This window comes from Rhinolophus ferrumequinum, chromosome 17, assembly GCF_004115265.2.
Source record: "Rhinolophus ferrumequinum isolate MPI-CBG mRhiFer1 chromosome 17, mRhiFer1_v1.p, whole genome shotgun sequence".
Classification (NCBI taxonomy): Eukaryota; Metazoa; Chordata; class Mammalia; order Chiroptera; family Rhinolophidae; genus Rhinolophus; species Rhinolophus ferrumequinum.
This window is the reverse complement of record NC_046300.1, coordinates 34,812,923-34,835,428: the sequence shown is the minus strand read 5'-3', so window position 1 is coordinate 34,835,428 and position 22,506 is coordinate 34,812,923. Positions and strand designations below refer to the sequence as shown.

Genomic DNA, 22,506 nt, shown 5'->3' with positions numbered 1-22,506 from the left:
TGAAGATGGGCACGGAAGGAAGCAGTGGGCCACAGGCCCTTTCCTAGCTAAGCCAGGGCTGCTGGGAAGTCATCCAGACCTGCTCACCTGGGGGGAGGTGACACAGGAGGCCCTGCTGCCAGAGGCCTGGGGTTCCTGGTCATGATGTGTGAGGTCAGACTACTGACCGTCACCCCAGCAAACGTGCCTCAGGACCAACTGTTCAGAAACGGGGGGCACTGGCCCTCCAAATCTACTGGAGTAGACAAGACAGAGCCACACACTGGCAGTATATGGACCAGGGAGGGTAATGGCACGCAGGGTACAGACTTAGGGATCAATATTCCTGGAGGAGGTGGCCTGTTGATCCATTTGAAATGAAAAGAGAGATACAGAAGAAATGAGAATAATAATGGTGACCGCGTGCTTCAAACAGTTTATCTCCTTTCTCTTTCACAACAATCTTTGAGAGGTGAGTGGCACCAACCCCACTTATCAAATGGATAAACAGAGACAAGGAGAGGTTAAGTCGTTTGCGCAAGATTAGAGATGGAATTCGAATTCAGGACTGTCCAACTCCAACACTCTATTAAACTGCTTCAGAAAAAATAAAATGTATATATATATAAATTCTATCTATTCAGGAAGCAATTTGGGGAAAGCTGGGAGACGGGAGAAGAAGGACAAGGTACAGAGGACATGCTGTTTGGCTCCATAACTTACCTTTGGCACTTACTCAATTTTGCAGAGTTTCAATTCCCAACCTTCCCCAAAAATGTACACTGACAAATAAATATGGTAAAATATTAACAACTGTCAAATTTGGGTGGTGGGCTACGAATGTTATTTGCACTATGACTTTTCTGTACTTTTAGAAATATTCATAATAAATTGGGGGGAAAAAACAAAATGTCCCCAGGTCAAAACTGATATATGACCCCATCAAAAAAGTCCCTGGCATCAAAATAGCTGAATAAAAATAGCTACATCAAACAGCTGCACCAACCCTCCCATAGCATGGTGAGAATACAAATTGGTTCAGCCTATTGGGAGTGTAATTTGCAACATCTAGCAAACTTTTAAACAAAACATACTTTTTAAACTTTTTATTTTTAAAATAATAGCAATCACACAGGAAAGTTGCATAAATTTAATAGAGAACCCTATATACCTTCTATTCTGATTGATCAATTTTTAACATTTTTGCCACATTTGCTTTATCATTCTCTCTTTCTACACATATTTTATAGTAGAATAGAATAGAATGTATTACATATATAGTTTATATTACATATACCTTTAGTATGAATATACACACACATTTTTTGTTAATTTTACTCCCTGAGCTCTCTGAGAGCAGCATGCACACATCAAGAGAACAAGAATATTCTCTTATTTGACTACAATATCATTATCAAATTTGGGAAGTTTAACATTTTTATAATACCTACATCGAATGAGACTCTCTTCATGAATTTGGGGAGTCTATGTCAATTGTCAATTTTCCAAAGAAATCCTTTAGAACAATTTTTTCCCAGTACAGAATCAAGTAAAGGATCATGCATTATATTTACTTGTCATGTCTCTTTTGTCTTTTTAAATCCGAAATGGTTTCTTTAAGAAAATGCTCAGAAAAAGGTGTGTTAAATTGTCTAAAGAGGCCAGAAGTTTAGAGCCTGGGACTCTTGATCGAGGCAGATCCAGATTTGGTCGCTGTGATGTAGGGCCTGAGATTCTGCATTTCTAATAAGCTCCCAGGTGAAGCCCACGTGCTGGTTCACAGAACACATGCTGAGTGGTGAGATCACAGAAGTGAAAAGCTGGTCCAGACTACTGCAAGAAGCACCTTGCTTTCCTCTCAGTGGAGCCCTGTTGGCAATGTTAGCTGAGCCATGGGACTCAGGACACAGCAATGATGCTGAGCCCTCCCCTACAGGAACACCTCCTAGGCTTTCCGGAGTCAGGAGGTCCAAGTCAGAGGGGCACATGTCACAGAAACAGGCTTCTCTGCAAGTTCCCCATCCCGGATAATTTTGGCCTTCAGCCGGGCTGGAAGGGAATCCTATACTTTGCCTCCTCTACCAGCATGAACCCTCTATCCTGCCAAAGGTACCCCCTCCTTCAGGAAGCCATCCTGGTTACCCTAGCCCACTCCAATCTCTCCTCTGACCTCTTACAGCACCAGCCACCTGGCTGGACCACTGAGCACTCACTTGACTGTCATTGCTATTCCCGGTACTCGCTTTTCCTTTCCCATCGCCATGCCTCTGCTTCTGCTGTTTCTCCCATGATGTTCACCCCGCCACTCTCCATCTCCATTTGTTCAAGGCACAGTTTACCAGTCAGCTTCCCCTAGAAACAGGTCCTTTCAGTGGCGGTTCCTTGTTTGAACCATCTTCAGGTCTCTCTAACCAGTACCAAGCATATCAGTCTCGTCTCCCCAGCTAGATCACCAGGGTTTCTTATGTTACTGTAGCTTCTCCCCGAGTGATCCTGGGCAGTGTGATAAGGACCCACGCCATCCACCATCCATCCATCACATTTACCAAGTGCCTGCTCTGTGCCAAGCCCTGGGCTGGATTCTGGGGACTCTCAGACAGCCTGCCCTGCCCAGAGCCAGATGTGACTCAGTGTCAGCTGCATCTTTGCTCGTGGGTAGAAGAGGCACTCGTGAGAAGTGACGTAGGGCCCAGCTGAGCACACAGACTTCTGATGATTCCCTGGAAGGCCTCCATAGCCTTGTCATGTGTCACCTCCCCCATGATTACTGTGATCACTGATAATCATCACGCGAATAACAGCCAACGTGTCAGAAGCACCTACAATATCCCCGGCGCTGAAAAGCCTGTGGAATCCTGAGTCGGCCATCTAAAGTGCAGAAATGACCAAAGTCATGCTCCACAGCTTGAAAGCAGCACACACCAGGGGCTGGGAAAGTTCTCGGGAGTCGGAGTAGCCAGAAGAAAGGTGAGGAGCAGCCTGGGGCACCCAGCACCCTATCCAACGAGACCACTCTTGAGAGGCCGGGCGGGTCTGGGTGTGCTTCCTCGTGCAGGTTCAGGCTACCATCACAGGACATCTTGTACAGAAGAATCACACCTTTCTCCATAACAATAAAACCCGAAACCTAAAGAAACCTGTAATAAGAACACCCTAGAGAAGCAGGATATTTGGAGATTTCTGCTGCCACCACCACAGAGGCATAGCTCCCCCTGCAATGCTGGGCAGGGTGGGGCCACAGGCCCTTCCTTCATACCCAGGATACGGTGGAGACAAGGTTGGAACTTAGGGATGACACACAGGAAATAAGCACAGGGTAACACAATCCCAGATGTCCTGCAGAGGCTCACACATGCCCATAGCAAGGACCACCTTCCAAGGTCCTGGCCCGCCTGGGGATGCACTTCCTTCCTGATACCTGACACCCATCCTTGTTGAGAAGATGCTGGCCTATCCCTACCCCACTTCCAGGAATGAGAGCCAGCAGGTACCAACCTATGGTCTTCTCAACACAAGATAGCAACTCAGTCAGGCCGTAGTGGGAGTGAAGTTCCCCTCTTACCTCCAAATAACCATACAAGTTTAAAATGAATCTGAAATAGACAACCCGACAACAGCAAAAAATGAACAAAAGATCAGAACACCCATTTCATCAAATATATATGAATGACTAAGAAGCACATGAAAAGAACATCACTAGTCATTAGAGAAATGCAAATGAAAACCATAATGAAATGCTATTATGTACCCATGATAATGGCTAAAATTAAAAAGACTGATAATATCAACTGTTGGTGATACCAGGGCTTTCATACACTGCTGGCAGGAATTCAAAGTAGGACAGCCACTTTGGAAAACAAATTGGCAGTCTCTTACAAATTTAAACTTACACTTACCATATTATCTAGCAATTGCACTCTTAGGTAGTTACCCAAGAGAAATGAAAACTTATTTTTCATTTTGTGTCTACACAGAGACGTGTGCTCCAATGTTCGCAGTAGCACTATTCATAAAAACCAAAAAATAGAAACTACAAAAAAAGTCCATCCATTGTTGGATGGATAAAACAATTGTGATATTTCTATACCATGGAATACTACTCAGCAATAAAAAGAAATAAACCATTAATACTTGCCACAACATGGATGAATCTCAAATGCATTATGCTAAGTGAAAGAAGCCACACAAACGTAGACTACATACTCTGTGATTCCATTTACTTAAACTTCAAAGGCAAAACTATTAAGCCAAAAACCACATCGGTCGTGGCCAGAGGCCAGGGGTAGAGGGAAGGTTGTGCTACGGGAGGGATCTGAGGGTGAATAAAATGTTCTGTATCATGTGTGTATGGTGGCTACACAACTTCATTCATTTGTCAAGTCTCACGGAACTATTCACTTAAAATTAGTGATTCTACATACATTATACCTCAAAAAACCTTATTTATTCAAAAAATTGACCCAGACTCAAGAACCTATTTTCAAATCCGGGCCAACATTCCGGGCTGAAGTCAGGGCCAGGGCTGACATTCAGTAAGTACAGGCTGACAAAATCATAGTTGTTAAAATACTGAAATACTTCCATACCTCCTGGTAAATCACCAGACCCAAGGTTTCTGCTTACCCTCGTGCTCTAGGCCTTCAATGGGCCCCTGGACCACCCAGGACCCAACAACTAAAGCAGAGACCTCCTGGACCAGCTAAGGTAGGCAGCCTTTCCAATGCTCCACCACACTGGGTAAGTTACATGGAAAAACAGGTGGTGCGAAGCCGTGCTCTAACTCAGCTGAGGGCTGGCTTATTTGCTGCCAGACTTATTTCATTTTGATCATACATTCTGAACAGGACCAAAATGATTCTCAGGGCTGTGGGGCAGTAAAAAATCTTATTTAGATGTTACAATGGTTTGTGGCCCTTCCAAGGGTCTCAGGACAAAAAGAAAGTGGCCACATGAGCCCCTGTGATCCTTCTTTATAAGACACTCAGTCATGGGAAAGCCAGTCACTCACTCTCAGTTCTATGAAAACCTTTAAACCAACTCAACTCAGCAAACTCTCACCAGGACCCCAGGGCCAGCACCCAGCAGACCCCTGACTGTTGAGATGGCTCCACCTGGGACTTCACACTGAGGTCCACAGGCAGACAAATAGAAATCCAAGGACTTGCACCCCTTTCCTCCCTGACATCTTAGCTTCCTGGACCCCATGGGGCAGCAGTGCACACAGCACATGTGTGGTTTTCTGCTGCTATTAAGAAATGAAGACCACTTCCAGGTGAGAAGAAATGAAGCACCGTCATGGAGTCCCTGCTTTGTCAAGCTCAGCAGAGCCAGAGCCCGCTTGGGAACGGCTTGCTTTGTGCGCTTATGCATTATGACAATACTCTAATTGTTCTTTCAGCTTTTTCCAGATATTTAATAACAACGTGAAGTGGGAGTTGCAAAGGTCAGCCTAACTGTAGAATGAGCCTTGTTCTTATTGTGCTTTTCTGAATAGCATCCTCCTTCTGCCTGGCTGTTCCATGCCAGCGAGCCCTGGTGGTGGAGGCCCGCCCGGTGCTGTGACAAAGCAGCACCACTGACTCAGGGCGGAATATTCTAATTTGCTAAATGGTCCGGTGCCACTGTCTGTCTACATCAGCTGCATAAACACACACACAAGCGCACACACAGACACACACATGCTGGGCTCTCCCTTGCTCCTCCCGGGCTACCCACGCTGCAAGCCCAGGAAAGGAAAGAATATCAACCACCAAGACTAGAGAAACCAGGTGCTATACATATTTGGCATATTCCTTTGGGCAATTACTCTTCCTGGTTAGGTGAGAAGTGAAATTTCCCAGGACCTCAAATAACTAGAGTCTCATATATATGTTTAAATAAAGCTTGAAATGCATTATGAAAGCTCACAATAGTTGGCAAATGGGAGTCACTCTTTTCAGAATGCTTGTAAGAGTGAGCAAGCACTAGAAAGCAGCACGTGCCCTGGGCTCTCATCTCTCCTCTCCTCGGAATGTTCCAGGTGCCTGCCCCACCCTGGGGAAGTCATTTCACCTCTCTGAGCCTCAGCTGCCAGATCCATAAAATGGACCTATTTCACTGCCTACCTGCAGACAGGACACTCCTCCAGTGCTGAGACCTGTGATTCTCTTTCTGAAGACATACCTGTATATCAGAGGCCAGTTTTCAGAAACCATTGGATTATTTGGGGGTATTTCAGTGCAAGGGTCGTTTAGAAGGCTTCATGCTCAGATAAGGTACGAAGGAACTGCATTATAATACAGAACCTGTGTGATGTGAGTGAACGTGCTTTGTGTCTGGGCAGGGCTCGGTTTGGCAACTCAGGTGCTATGAAAAAGGGTGATGTAGCCCTGGCAGTTTGTGTCAAAGAGCAGTTTTGTACCTAATCCCGAGGGCATGACAGTTGCTAAGGAACCATTGAGATGCAAATGAATTGGCAAATACTTAGCAGCAAGATATCAGAAAAGGGTGGGTAGGGGAGGCTCTGAACAAGGTAGTCAGGTGAGTGAAAGGAAAATTACTTTCTTCTGATTGGAAAAAGAAAACCATGGGTTTTCATGCAAAGCAGGAGCATTGTGCTACTGTGTAAAAAAAAAAAAAAAAAAAACCTGTTCTTTTCTGCTCAGGTAGGAGTAGAGGAAACTTGTTGCAGCCTTGGAAGTTAGAGCCAGGAAACTTGGAAGGACAAATGGACTCTTCCTCTGAGGAACTTGAAGCAGATTTTAAATGCTTCTCTCTCAAATGAAAAAGAGACATCTAAGGTATGAAGGAGACGTCTGCAAAGGACTTTGAAGATCTTCTGTCTTTGTACAAGTCTCAAAACCTAGACGAAAATTGTGAATAAATATTCTACTGGTGCAAAATGGAAATTCCAGGCGAGACTAAGCCATGACTGATAATGGTGAAAAATGAAGGGAAATGAGTTATGTCATTGTACCTGTGAGTTTGTATTTCTTTCATTCTTGCTCTCTACTGGGCATCCAATGTAAATGCAATCGTTAGGTTAAGATGTTCTTATATCTGTGTCAGAACGCAGAGAATCACAGTGAGAAGTACGGCTCTTCACTCACCGTTTCTCACCTCGGCCTAAATAGAAACCCAACTGCTTCAGTCTAGTTGAGATACACTGATCTTTTTTGTTTTTCCTATTACATTTGACATTCAATATTTTATTGGTTTCAGGTGTACAACATAGTGATTAAACATTAATACAACTTACGAGGTGATCCACCCCCATGTCTGGTACCCATCTGACACCATACACAGTTATTACAATATTTGACTATATTCCCTATGCTGTGCTTTACATCCCCGTGACTGCTGTGTAACTGCCAATTTGTAGTCTTAATCCCCTCACCTTTTTCACCCAGCACCCCCCAAGGCCCCTCCCATGTGGCCACCATGAGATACACTAGTCTTAAAATGACTTTGCCTTTGGCCAACCCCCTTCTGCCGCGTTTTGAGTTTGATCGTGATGCTCAGAAATATAGGGAACATTCTTATCAAGAAAGAAGCGGCTTGCCCAGCCATCGCCAGCTCTCCCTTCCTGGGTTTTCACTTTCCTATCATCTTCAGTTCCCCTGGCTTTTCCGTATCTCCATCCAGGACCATCACAGCCACGCCCCTTCCTTCTGTTCCCCACAGCACGCGCCCTTTCCTTTACTGCACACACTAGCTCTCCATTTAGCTTCCATGATTCAGTTATGCAGGAAGGTCGAAAGGGTGTGGAAGACTGTGGCCTGTTCAGCACCCACTCCTGCATCTTCTGAGAACAGCACCCTGACATTTCTGTGGGGAGCCACTCCTTCCCCATCTCAGACCAGGTTTCCCAGGTGGGTCTGGGTTAACCCTCTCCCCCCAGCTGCAGGGATGGGTAGTCACATGCCCCAAACCTGGCCAACGAATGCATTCCATCATCTTGGTGGCAAATCCTGGTTCATGGAGAGGCTTAGAACCCAAAAAAGGCCAAGGAGACAAAACTTCCAGGGTTTTTGCTAGAGCTACTAGGAGCGAGAATTTATCTTTCTGCTATAGTTTCAAAAGCATGTGAGGTTGAGCTGCCAGCGGCCCCATCACCATCTCACGGGAGAGCCTGCTTGAGGGTGACATCATCATAAATGACCCTGTGCTGATTATTCTCCATTGTTCCTCCAGGCCCTCTCGCCACCTTTGCCCTCTTCTGTGAACCAGCCTTCCATGCCCTCTGCCTTCTTGTTGAGTTCATCCAGTAGAGGAGCTGGCAGGAGATTAGAAAGTGGAAGAGAAAGAGTTCAAGGAATGTAATGCCCCCCCCCCCCGACCCCCACCCCCCACGTGGTTTGGGCAGCAGCTGCATTCCTCTGTCTCTGTCCACAGCTCCCGTCAGGGGCCGTCTCCCACGCTACAGCTCTTTCCTGGTCTTGATGGCGCACCATCCCCTCCACTTGCCCCTTCTGGCCTTGGGGAGTAATGGCCTCCAACTCTTGCCTGTCCCTGAGGGCATCTCCATTTTTATCAGTTCCCTTCACCCTGTTCATACCTCTGTAGAAAATCTCTCATTAAACTGTCCTCAACTAACTCACTTTGAGAGCGCCGTCTGTTTTCCTCCAGCACCTTGCCTATCACAGACACAGACAGAGTTGAAGAATGAAAAAAGGGAGACTGAGTCCCGAGACAGCACTGGTATCCCCAGATATAATCATAACCTAAGTCCCAAACTGTCCAATAATCACGAGAGCCAGTAACCACCCCCTACCCTTTGCTTTCATCCAGCTGGAGCGGCTAATAGAATAGGTAGAGCCCTTAAGGAGAGCTCTGGATGTCCACCTTTATGACGTAGAAAGTAGAACGGCTATGTCTTCATTTCTCATTCCTACCCACTCCCCTCTCCATTTGACAAACATCTACCCATCCTCCATAGAGCTTCACCGTGTGTCTCTGTCTCTGTCTCTCTCTTACACACACACACACACTCCTTCCTCAAATCCTTCCCTTTGGAAACGTGACCCTCTCATTTGGTTTCTCCTAGCAGCTGCTGTGTAACTGCTATACCACATCTATCAGGCTCCCTCGTATGTCCTCTTACAGCTGTAGTTTGCATGGCTCTGTCTCCCCCACCAGTCTGTTAATAGGTGAGCTTCTTCAAGGAAAGGCTGTTTCTTCTTTACCTTCCTGTTTTCAGTTTCAAGTACAATATTTCTCATGTAGATGCTCAATAAACGTGTTCTGTATGTTAATTGGTGAACTGATGGCTCCTAAACAAAGCTGCCCATGCTATTTCTCTGCTCCCACTTTCCCTTTGCCTCTTCTGTAATTTGTGCTCTCGAGTCTGGGAATGGCTCAGCCCTCACGTGGACACCCCAAGATGGGGTTGTAGCATCCTCCCAGCCTGTTCTAGCTTGGTTCAGCTTGGCTGGAAAGAATTTCGTAACCAAGCCATATCTACCCGCCATGCAGAATAAAGCTAAGCTGCTTGGCAAGACCACCCTGCAAGTATTCACAGAGAGGGGCCTTCCCTTCCCCCCGTCTTTCCCCACTTTAAGTTGCCCAAGCCTGCACCCATCGCTCTCAGTCACGGCACTCTGTTTACTTCCTCGATAGCACTTTCCTGAAATTATACTCGACATTATTTGTCTTCTTAATGACGGCCTAGCCCCCACTAGGACACTCCCCAGCACTGGAACATTTCCTGTTTTGTTCACAAGGCCTAGCACATAGTAGAAGATTAACAACCAGAGGGTAAGGGGGCAGGGGGTTGGGAGATGAGGGTAAAGGGGAACAAATATGTGGTGATAAAAGAAGAACTGACTCTGGGTGGTGAACACACAATGGGATTTATAGATGATGTAATACAGAATTGTACACCTATGTAACTTTACTAACAATTGTCACCCCAATAAACTTTAATTTAAAAAAAAAAGATTAACAAATATTTGTTAAATGTTGACTGAGTGAGCTCCCATATCTTCTCCACTTCTCCAGCCTTCCCCTAAGTCCTCGCTAATGTCCTCTAAACCATTTTTCTTCTACGACTTCTAGGATATTTCAGTTATCAATTGTTGCGTAACAGAGCAACTCAAAACTTACTAGTTTTAAACAAAGATAACATTTATTTTGTTCATGAATCTGCGATTTGGATAGGGCGCAGTGAGGAAAGCCTGTCTCCTCCCCCTTAGAGTAAGTAAGGATTGTTGGAAGGGTGGGGGCTACGACCAATTGAAGACTCACTCGCCCCGATACCCGGTATTTGATGCTGGCCGTGGGCTATGATTTGAGCTGGGGCTACAGCCAGAACATCTACACGTGGCCTCTCTGTGTCACGTGGGCGTCCTCCTAACATGGGGCTGGGTCACAAGGGCAAGCATCCCAGGAGACAGGGAGCATCTATTATGATCTCACCTCCAAAGTTACGCAGGAGCACTTCTAACAATATTCTATTAATTAGAGTGAGGTAGAAAACCAACCCATGTTTAGGGGCAGAAGACTTGGGTTTCATGTATTGACAAGAAGAGTATCAAAACAATTGCAGACATGTTTCAAAATACCACATGGGACATGACTTCAGGTTTTTTAAGTATTTTGTTGATCTTTTTGTTCATGAATACGTGATTGACACCACCTATATGATTAACAATGAATAATGATGGACACCACCTATGTGCAACATGCTGGGGATACCATGAAAATAAGGATAGAGCCCACCCTTCAGGGACTCACAGAACTGTGGGGTACCCAGCAGAATCAACACAGACCTACAGACCAGTGTGGAATATGCTCCATGGAGGGGAGCAGGGGCAGCTGTAGCGGGGACCAGTGGGCCACCTAATCTAGCCTGGAATTGGGGGGAAGGCTTTCAGGAGGAGGTGACTACTGTGGCAAATTCTAAGGAAAAAATTAGGGTTCGCCAAGAAAAGATCAGTGAAAAATTCAACACAGGAGGAGCAAGCAGGTACAGACCCAGAGGCACATGGTAATAGTAAAATCAGACAAAGAAAGCGATACCCAGGGTGTGTGTACCTGTGTAGTATGTGTGCAACTGTGCCTGAGAAGAGAAGGGGAGGAAAGGAGGGCCCAGACTGGGAAGGGTCTTGCACTAGTCTTGAAGGTGCTGGAAGAGATTCACACATGTGGTGACCAGGTAAACCCAAAAACCAAGGTGTGGTCTGACACCCAACGTATGGTCTGATCCGTGCCTGCCACAGGCCCCTGGGCATCTGCCCAAAACTTGGTGGATTTTCTAATGATACTGAGATGCTCTTCCTTTCCCCAAAGTTTGCAGCCTATGCCCCACCACTCAGATCATTTGGATGCATTGCCAAAGTGGCAGAGAAGATCCCTGGATGGACGCCCCCTCTATCCCTACCTGGGAAGGCTCCGCCCGTATCTCTGCTCCCCTCCAAGCTTACCACCCAGCTCCAGCCTCAGCATCAATGAGAAAGCCAAGGGCAAAGGTCCTACCTTCGTGCTGGAAAAATAGCAAGAGGAAAACAACAGAACAATTAACTGCAGGGCCCAGCTGTCTCTCACAGATAAGGTATTTTCTCTCCAGCCACTGTCGATGAAGCGGTCTGCAGATTCCCTGTCCTCCTGTTCAGCCCTTTCCACTGTCACAGCCCCAAGGGGGACCGACCGGCCACTCTCCAGTGAGACTAGGATGCTTACGGTTCTTTCTCCTCATCCTCCTCCCACGTCCTTCCACGCTCAAAGCTGATGCTAAACTCCCGTGTCTTCCTCTGATCTCACAGTGTCTGTAATCTGGCCAGATGGGCAGAAGCAGACAGAACTCAAGAAGCGACAAGACCCCAGGCAGGGCAGGGTCCACAGGGCAGAAATCAGGGAGGCCCCCAAAGGTGAATACCCACAGCTGGCCCTTCCTCTGGAAGGTGGGCTTATGGAGGGAGCTCTAAGAGACCCACAGCAACCCTGCTCCCCAAACACCCCCACCACCACTAAGAGCCAGGCACAGATGCCAAATTGCAACCATCTAAGAAACACAGCTCATCAAAGAGCCAGATGGACAGGCACAGAAAGAAAACAATAATGACCACAGTGGGGGACTGACTGGTCGGGACACATGGGAAAGGCTACGTGCATACAGGAAAATACAAACCAGGACAGAAAACGGTTTTCTTCCAGCTGCGCACCGGTGGGGCACTTCGCGAGAGCCTGGGAGAGCCTGGCTACTGGGACCAGAGCAAGGAGAACAGAGCAGGATTGTCTGGCACCTTTGATAGCACCTGGCAGGACAGTGCACAAACAGCTGGTGCTTAATAGGTGCTCCCTGACTTGTTTCATGAATAAGCAATGTTAAATAGAAAAGGTACTAAACAGGGAGGCAGAGGCCTGGGGAGTTGTCTAACTTGTCAAAACTTCAGTTTGAATCTTAGCTCTTGTGTCAGCAACTTAACATCTCAAAGCCTCAGCTTCCTCACCTGTAAAATGGGAGAATGAGAATGAATGCTTGGATATCAAAGATATGTGGATCGATGTACATATAAAGAGATCAACACACAATAAATACTCAGTGGGCAGATGAGAGCTTAGTCTAGCCCTGGCTCTAGAGAGGCCAGGCTATAGGATTTCTGGAAAGTTTCTTCCCTGCCCTAAAACTTGTCTCCAGTTCTGCTCCCGACCAAGGAGCAGAGGGTCATGTGAGAGCCAAGGGAATGAACCCTACCTACCCCCTGGTCTGCGCCCTGGAGCTCAAACAGCCCCAGAGTCAGTCCCAGAGACCTGGGAAACCAGTGCTAGGCTACCACCTGGGGCCCCTGCTCCCTTGCCTGCCCCCGCCCCTCCAGGCCACCTGCCTCTGCCCACTTCTCTGCTCATTATCACCTCCACTAGGGGATGGAGACGCAGGGCAAGGAGGTTAAATTCAAATCAGTCATTTTGTCACTTGCTGCCAGGAAGCCGGAGGGGAGAGAGGAGGGATGCAGAGGCGCAGGTGCAATCTGCAGGCAGAAACGAGTGCTGGTAATTCTCAGGAAATTTCCTACACTTTTTCTCGTGGGCCCAGTTCCGCTACAGAGAACTCTGGGGAAACCTTCCATGAGGGAACAGAGTAGCCACCTTAAGGAGCTGATGGCGTTGTCTAGGATTTCACCTGACCTGGGCGGACATTTCTACAGGTGACAGAGGGGCAAGGGGACCCCCCTCTGCATCACCTTTGTACCCCCTTTAGCAAATGGATCATCCTGAAGCCCCAGTCATCAGCAGGATCATTATAGGGAGGCGAAGAGCCCCCATCTTTGGCTCCGGGCATTCTTCCCCCAAAGCTGAGCCATACTCCATGTGGGCTGGCGAATGAGTGAGCAGGTGAATAAGATGCTTTTTTTTTCTTCTTTCACAAAGATAGAGGCAAACTTACAAGCCAATTGCACTGAGAGGCACCTGGCAGGTGATTCTACATGGTTCCACTGGGGACTGTGGCCCCAATGCAGCCTGTGCTCCCTACATAGGCCTGGGCCTGCTGCTGGCCAAGGAAAGGCCCGGGGGGCAGGGTCTCCTCCTGGAGGGCACCAGGCTAAAGCCCTTCTTGATGCCGGCCAAGCTCACTGTGACTCATCTCTGATGCCTGAAAATTAGGACCTGAGTTGCCCCTGCAGAACCCCTGCCAGCCGATGAAGACCCCAGCCCACCCACAATTAGCCAGCAGGTCACCATACCCCAGATTGCATTTTATCTACAACTGTCAACCTCTCACTGCTTCTACCCTGGAGGTACCCCCACCTAAGCCCCTGCTCCCCTCTCCACCAGAATGACCAGTCCCCCAGTCTGACTCAACAATGAGAACACAGAGGTACAGGGAAGGAGTGAAAAATACTTTTCCATTAGCTGAGAAAAAGCAACCCCACCTGCCAGACCTACCTGGAAAGTGTGTTCCCATCTCTCTAACCCCCAGAGGAGTGACCAACAGAAGCCAGCAAGGTGGCTCAGACATCAAGCGTCAGGGCTCTTTGATAGAGCAGGTGACCCTGACCAGGCCACTCAATGCTCCGCTCTAAGCACAGCCAAACACTAAACACTGACCAGAGGGCCTGACTATTGAAATGGAATCTGAGAAGGAGCTGAGGAATTTCTTATGCAAAATTTTGCTTTGAAATATGAACTCTCTCTCAGGGCATTACTTTATTATTACAGTAATTTCTTCAGAACAGTAGGCATCAATGCTCTGTGTCTCCATCACCTTTGGAGACACAGAAATCAGATAGAAATATTCAGGTTGCTTAAGTGGCAAGTGCAGAAGAAGGAGACATAAAGGGAGGTCTTCCAAGGAAGCTGACTCCTAGAATCCAGATGCAAGGATGTGCTCTAGACAGGCAGGTGGAGACAGGAAGGGTGCCGTGTACCCCCTCCAAAGCTTCCAGGATGCATAGGGCACTCAGGCCCATCTCTTTCTGGGACACCTGTCTGTGATCATTTCTTCCTTAGGAGAGCTGGCCAGAGCAAGGACAGGAGCTAGGATATTCCCAGTCCGTCTTACCAGAAGCCATGCTCTGGTGCAGGTCTCCAGCCCTGTGTCTGCATGTGTATAGAGTGGGGGTGGCAGGAAGAGGCAGGAAGGCAGCTACATGGAAACTGGTGTGTGAGCTGAAGTGTTAGAATTAGCTGAACGTTTTGCTCATCTCTTCTCCCAAGACCATGGACAGCTGGGGTTTCCAGTAACCAGTGAAGTACCAACGACCAGTGGCTGAGTCGGCACCAGAATTCTTCCTGTCTGTGGATTTTGACTGATCTGAACCTTTCTTTGTACAAAGCCCTCAAAAGTGCAGTACCTAGTGGTGTTAAGAACACAGACTCCAGAACCTGCCTGCCTGGGTTCAAATGCAGGCTACTTACTACCTTTGTGACCTTGTCAAACTACTTCACTGCATCACATGTCTGTCACCTCATCGAACACTGGGAGAGGAGGGCTGATAATAATAATACCTACCTGATAAGTTGGTAAGGACAAAGGGAATTCATTTATGTAAAGCACCTAGGATAGCACCTAGTGTTAAGTGTTAGCGAGTATTAGTCATTCCCAAATATACTGGTACCAGGCCTTCTGCATCTGAATCGCTGGGGCCCTTTGTTAAAAATGCAAGGACCCAGGCCATTCTGACTCAGTAAGTACGAAGTGGGGCGAGACCTGCCCAGGATTTCTAACAGCAGCCCAGTTTAGAACTATTCCCCCAGGGCAGCATTTCCAGAAAGCACCTACATTAGTTTTGTCTGGGAGGCCACAGTGCAGATGTTCAGGGTCCATTCAGACCTGCTGAACTTTGGAATTAGAGTCCAGGACTTGGGAGCAAATCACCCAGGTGACATACAGGTTTCCTGAAGCCTGAGAACCACTATCTGAGATGGTAGTCACCCCTCTTCTGCCTTTCAAAATTGCCTACACCGTTTTTTATGTCCATGCTGGAAAAACACTATGTTCTTGAACTTGAGTGTTACTAAGAACTTGTAGAAATTAGCTGAGATTTTTTTTAAATGTTTTAAATTTAATAATATGAATGTATCTTTGACTTCAATTGCATCTTTATTTTTAAACTAGTACAGGTATATCCTCCTAATGTATGTTTCCTGTCCAACTTCTAAGGTTGGAATAGGTGAGCATCATGATCCACTGTACAAAGAAAGACACTGACCAGGTGCACTGGTGATTTTCCCAAGTGAGAGACGGTGGGAGATGAAAAGCCAGGTAGAGAACTCTGGCTTCATGGTCCAACAATCTGTCTCCAGACTAGTTGATTTCAACCCCATCCGCACAGCTAGACCCCAGTCCTGACGCTGCAACTCTTTCACTGACCGAGTTCATGAAATTCAGTCAACCAAGTGCAGAATCAGTAGTTTCCAGTACATGGAGGGAGGGGGACATACTAGATCCTGTCGTGTATCACCTGACACCCTTCCCCTTTGGTCCAATTTGCTTTATGAAAGCTTACTTGTTAATGGGTAGAATATTAAAAGGTGCATATAATGCCTCTGCCTTATGGGCTTTTCCCAAAACATATCTTGGTAATTAGGACCCATCCTTGTGATGGGCTAAGGTCAGACAGCTGAGATCTGGGTCTGTCTGGGCCTGCACAGGTCAACAAAAAGGCAACAGGAACTGGGGCAGGATCCTGTGTGGCCCAGCAAGTCCTCCCCCACGCTCCTGGGCACCTGGAGCTTCTGGCAGCTCTGCTCTGCCAATCCAGAAGGTTCAGGCTGGGGCATGGTCCAGACCTCTGCAGCTATTTACATCACCAAGATGGTCTCCAGCCACTGCCTTGAGCGGCACTGCCCTCCCTCACCAGCATTCCCCTCACTCGTTGGAGGGGGTCCCTCTACAAACACTGAGTAATAGCAACTTTTTCACGATGCACAGAAAATAAAATCAGAGAATGGAGAGCAGGTTGTCAAATTTCCTTTTCTCTCCCAGACAGTTTTGTAAATCTTTGGCGCCTGCTACTGCTTGCAGGCTCAGGCACACTCATGGACACCCAACACAGATGCACACACAGCAAACAAATATTAACAGAAAAATGCAGAAACAACCTGGTAGCCTATTATAGACACGTGGGCGAAGGTGGAGGGTTTTTCCCCACGATGTGATGAAGACCACTGTGTACAATGGAGTTTAGTGTCCTTGCATTTCCACGTGGGGTATGCCACAAAGTGGTACAGGAACTCAGGTGTGTGTTCCCGGGTCCGCAATGCCTACTGAGAACCTACTATTTGCCAAGCCCTAGGAAATTTACCACCAAATGAAACACATGTGCACATTCAAGGCTGCCAAGCCCAGGACTTCATCTAGACCACACCAAAGAGAAGATCTCCTCGGAGTTTCAGGTCAGCCAGTGTCCAGCGACTGAGGCCACCTGCAGGTATCTGATCATTTGTGGACATAGAGGGTGGGGCTGGGAGGATGCTATTACCTGTCAGTGATGCTGGATTGCTGCCTGCTGGAAGGGCCAACATGCTGCTGCAGAAGCACCTGGGGAGAAGCCCAGGTCTCCCAACCCTGCCTCAAAGGGCAGGTCAGAGAATGCAGGCAGTTGTCTTCCATCCCCAGGGAGAGGCAGGCCATTCTCAACAAGCTTTCGAACACAGTGTGAAAAGACAAGGGCTTGAGAGGCTGTTATTTGTCCGGAACCTGCTTCTGTGGCCGGAGTATGTCAGCATCCCTGCCTCCACAGCCTGCCCTACTCCCTCTGAAAACACTTAATAAGCCCTCAGAGAGCCTTTTCCTGCAGTGCCACCTCTCTCCCCACAGGACAGAGCCACCCCACCAGCTGGAAACGGGAAAGGGGACAGAAGAGGAAAGATAGGGCTCTCTCCTTCACTCTGAGTCTCCCACACCCCAGGTCAACCAGCCCCTGCCCTCCTTCTTCCACCCAGGTGTGGTGAGGTGGGGTCTCATAGGGTCCTGCCTGCCACTGGCCACTGATCTCCACCTGGCCCATTGCTGCTGCTGTCTCTTTGTTGCTGTCCTGGCCTGGGCTGAGGACCTGGCTGGTCTTAGAGCTGCTTGCCCTGAGTGACAAGAACCCACTGAGATTCCACCAGAGACCCCTAGAGGAAAGACAACAGACAGACTGACATATAAGTGGCCGAACCAGCAAGGAGAGACACCCCCTGGCCACAGCAGAGTTTGGGAAAGATCTGCCGTCTGTGTAGGCAGCTCATTGATCCACTTTTCTGATAATTATTCTTCATTCATCACAAACAGAATGACGCTGGTCCCAGCCCAGCCAGGCAGGCGGGAAGGCGTCTCTGTGTGAGGAGAGTAGAAAATGAACCTGCCTGTGTTCATTCGAGGAAAGGAAGGAGTGAATGGTGTGTACTATCCCTGTGCACTGAGCAGGGACCATGGGGCTGCTTTAATATTCTGCTGAATGTGGTGTTTCTTTTAACCCTTGCTAGAGAGATTTTCAGCCCAGATAGGCTCCTTCCTACCAGGCTACTGACAAAGTTTCTGGGGCTGCTCCAAGAAAAGGGCCACAGCCCCTCCCCCTTATACACCCCTACACACACACACACACACACACACACACACACACACACACACAACGTGGGCTACTCCAGACAGCTGGGTGACAGGGCCTGTATACCGGGCTGGGCATGGCCCAAGGGCACCCTGTCTCGCACAGCAGCAGCCAGCCGAGCTGACAGGGAGCTCTGGCGGAGTCTCCGGAGGAAACTGCGCTCCGCCAGGCGCGTGGTGTGTTCCCACACCTTTGCTCTCCAAACAATTTCGTTGGCAGGCATGTGCCCTCCTTCATCGATGGAGACTCAATGCCAAGACCAAGATCTCAAAGTGGGCCCCTATCTGCTCTCCGAGGCCCAGCCCCTGACCCTCTGAGAGGCGGGGAGAGCGGTGGGCAAGACTCGCAGCCCCCGCGGTAATAGTAAGTACGGTTTGGCCTCGCCCGCTGCAAATACTCGCTCACCCAGGCTGCCCTGCCGGCTTTGGAAGTGTACAGCGCCTTGCTTGTTATATTCCAACTGCGCCCGCACTTGCTCCCAAGAAGTCAAACCCAAGCATCCCCGCCCCACCCCACTCCAGACCCTGCACGTCCCAAAAAGCACCCCCTCCGCACAGACCAGCAGGCGGGAGGGCAGCGGGAGGCAGAGGGCAGACAAAAAGCCGCCTTTGGAAAAGCAGGCGGGAGGCTTTCCAGGCATTAATCGCCGCCCCTCCCCCTCCCCCCTCCCGCCCCCGGCGCGGCCACCAGAAGGAACGCAGGGTATGGTGGTCTCCACTACAATGCGAGGGGATCTCAGCCCCACCTCAGGGCCCCCATGCCCGGCTTCGCGTGGAGAAGGGCAGCGCTTTCCGGAAGGGTCCTGGGCGCCGCACCACAGTTGGCTTTTTTTTTTCCTCCTGGGCAACCGGTAACAGTGTGACGAGGAACGGGATATCCCAGTGGGGCGAGCTCCCAGCTGGGACGGTGGTGGGAGCCCCCGCGGAGTTCCACCCAGTGCAGGGCACCGGAAAGTGGGGATGGATGTGGGGCTGGGGTGATGCCTCACCCCCAAGAGTTGCTTCCATGCCGGCAACTCAACTCGGTGCTAAGGCGACGGCGCGTTCCCAGGAGAGGGCTGCTGCGGCAGCTCCACTGCGAGAAGGGGGTGGGGGGGAAGGGCGGGGGCGCGGAGCGGGGCAGGGATTTCCCACAGGGATTCGCAGCCCGCCACCAAGGGCGAGTGGTCGGGCCGCTCCCCGCGCGGTGCCGGCGGAGCGCGCTTTTCTCCACGGCCCGAGGCACAGCCAAGGCTGATGTGGCTGGGGGCGGGGGGGGGGGGGATCGCTGCGCATCAGCTCTCGGCCTCCAAATCACCCTTCTCAGGGTGGAGAGACGCTGGACTCATTTCGGCAGGACCCACCCCCACCCCGCCCCTGGCTCAAGCGGTGACAAAGGTGTCCACTTCATCATGACTGACCCGGGAAGGATGAAGCCCTGCAGGCTCCTGGACCACCAGGCTGTCCCAGAGGGTACGGCCAGTGAACTCAGCCCCTCTCCTTCAGTGGCCACTTTCGGGGTACCGGGGCAGAGCTTTCCCGGCCCCCCCGCACACAGTGCCAGCCTGCCGAGCCCAGAGTCCTGGAGCCTGCGGACGCCAAGCTGAGGAAAAGAAGTGGCACGCGGCCGCCTAAGCGCAACCGTGCCCGGGGTTGGAAGGGAGTGGACAGGCGCCGGCACTCCAGAGGCCGGATGGCCCGAGGCGTCCCTTTTCCCCCAACGCCCAGCTGTGCCGGGAGCTACGAAGCTTGCACCGCAATGCAGCGAGCGGGCTCCGCGCTCTCCCAGCCGAGGTTGCGGGAGACCAGGGCTGCCAGGGAGCGCTGGGCGCAGGAGCCAAGGAACTCCGCGAGCAAGCCGGGGGCGCGCTGATGGGTGCCGCCCCAGTACTGTGCTCGGCCCCGGCCGAGGCTCCGGAACAGTGCCCTCAGGTCGCGGGATGCAGGCGATGCGAAGCCGCCAGAAAAGCCCCGCGGATACAACCGTCAGCAACCAACTTGCTCGGCGGAGGGTACGTTACCTTCCATCGCGGCCACTGCGGATGCCAGGAGGAGCAGCAGCAGGCAATCCAGGGCCATTGCCGGCCGGCGGCCCCCAGGCCGAGCCGGAGCCAAGGCAGGAGCGCGGGGAGGGCGCCGCGTCCCGGGGCGCCGCTGCGCTCCCCGCCGGTGGCTTCTCCGTATCCTTTCGCGCTCTAGCTGGGACCGGACTCCCCCGAGCGCAGCGTGGGCGTGGGCGGTAGTGTGCGCGCGTGGGGCGGTGCGGGCGCGCGTGGATGTGGGTGTGCATGTGTGTGTGTGTGTTTATGGGAGAGGTGGGTGTGTGCGTGCGTGTGTGAGAGAGAGGACGAAGGAGTGCTAGCTGGGGAGAGCGCGCGAGTGCGTGTGCGTCCTGCTGTCACATTGCGAGCTACAGCGAAGCCTACGAGAGGACAGAGCCGGCCAGACTGATGAGGGAGGGAGCGGGATCCCCCACCATCAGCTCTCTCCCCACCCCTAACACCTCCTGTCCAATCAAGGAATCAAACCTGCAAAAATCTCCCGTCCAATCAGGCGCGAGCACCTCCTCACACAGGCATTGTTAGTTTAAGAAAAACTTTTGCTTGCTAGGCTGTGCAGGAGGGCTCGGAAGGCGTAGGAGGGGTCCGGGCTCCCCCTCGCGGTGCTCTAGGAGAACCGCACTGGCCTGCCCCGGTTCCCCACTCCCCGGACGTAGGGGGCCTAGCCAAAGAGCAGGTTGAGGCCCTAACCCTTATAGCCCACCCAGGCTGGGTGAGCTTTAAATAATCAAATTTGTCTTCTTTCATCTTCTCAGAGAGACTCGCCTTGACTACCCTATTTAGTGCAATCCCGTGACGTACCCTGTCCCTCCTATCCGTAGCACTCCAACTTCTAACGGTGTGGTTACTAATCAATTTTGTTCGTTGTGGGTCTCCCATTACTAGAACGGGGTCTCCATTCTTGGAATTCATGTCTGTTTTGTTCACTACAGAATCCCCAGTGCCTACAGAGAAAATGATGATATATATATATATATATATATATATATGTATATATATATATATATACATACACACATATATATATATATGTATATGTATATGTATATGTATATCTGTTGAATGAATGAATAAGGTTCAAAGAGTCTTTGGGTTCAGACAGGGCTGCTCCAGTGTGTGCTGGGCACTGGAAATGCTTCCTATCCAAATGCTGCAATCATCCTCCAGAAGGCTCTGGCTGTCTTGAGGTTTCGGCTTCACTTCTGAATGCATTCTGTGAGTGTCCACAGGCCCTGACCCCAGAAGACCAGGGTGGTGGGAGAGACCAGTGGTCACACAGTCGGCTGTGAAAAGCTAAGAATGCAATCGGGGCAGCAGCAGAGGTGAGACACACAGAGGACGGCACCGCACTGCGAGTGAGGCCTTGAGCACGGGTGGAAGGACTTACACAGGCAGCAACAGAGGGACAGGGCAGCTCAGTACAGAAGGGATTCTCCCAGGGTCAGCTCCACCTTCTTTTCCTGTCTCTGGAGATAGCCAGAGTGTTCTAGAGCAAGGACCTGCCTTGAGGCTGTAAGGTTATGCTGGAGACGTGTTTTCACCCCATCACCCCAACTCCAGACCTGCTGATGGTCTGGTCCTGCAGGGTCAGGGAGGCCCTGTTAGATGAACTTACCACCAACTTCAAAGGCAGCTGCCTCTTCCCCACCAAGCCCTTTCCAGAGTTGTTAATGAACTAACAGTGGGCAGATGTAATGACCCGTCCCCGGCTCCCATCCTGCATTTTGGGCTTTGCTAAATCCATTTCCCACCCCGAGTGTTTAGTTTCTCCTTTCCTGGGACCAACCCCTCTCCCTCAGTCACAGCCAGACTCCCCGCATCCTGGCAGTGGTTTTCTTCCCCCACTGGGACTCAGGCTGCCTCCCCTCTCCCTCCCTCCATCCCGCCCTCAGTACCTGAAGGGAAGATCCCATGGGCCTCACTCCCTCATCATCATCCTTAATGCCATGCCGGCTGTCCTCTGCCCTGCTGTGCACCAGCAACTGTGTCCCAACACCTGTGGAGCCGCACCCTGAAAATGACCCACTTTACTCCCAGTTACTCGTTATCCTCCTGGACCCTCAACACCTTCTAACATAAGTGACCAGCAGGTCTCCGGGGCTCTTGCCTCAGTTTCCATGGTCCTGGTTCTCCTCCCTGTTTTTTCCACTTCTTCCTGTTCCCTCTGTTCCCTCATGAACCTCAAAAGAGGTTTCCCATCAGCTCCGTCCTTGAAACCTCTGCTCCCCGGTCCGTGGACAATTCCTTGGTAGCTCCACCTGCGCTTCGGCCCCCAGCACCCCCTCACAGGCAGATGACGGCTGGCTACATGAGCCCCACTCTTCTCTCCTTCACAACAGCACAGTCTTTTGAGAGGCGGCTGGGCAAAGCCCCCTCTGCCACATCCTCCTCCAAATGCCCTTGTCCCAATCCTTTGAGCCTGTCCCAGTTCCAGCCTACACTGCCTTCCCCTGGACAACTGGGGAGCCTCAGAATGGT

The 22,506-nt window shown here is 50.2% G+C and overlaps 1 protein-coding gene across 2 annotated transcripts in view; it reads right to left on the bottom strand.

The window, feature by feature from the left end:
* EPHB1 (EPH receptor B1) overlaps positions 1-20,417 on the bottom strand; it is a 424,621-nt gene extending 404,204 nt beyond the window's left edge. The window contains exon 1 of one of the 2 annotated variants that reach the window (XM_033133086.1): positions 19,990-20,417. In XM_033133086.1, coding sequence (XP_032988977.1) covers positions 19,990-20,047 — 58 coding nt within the window. In that variant the 5' untranslated portion in view covers positions 20,048-20,417. The remainder of the gene's footprint in view (positions 1-19,989) is intronic. The other variant, XM_033133087.1, reaches the window with a different exon arrangement.
* Positions 20,418-22,506: the final 2,089 nt, after the last annotated feature.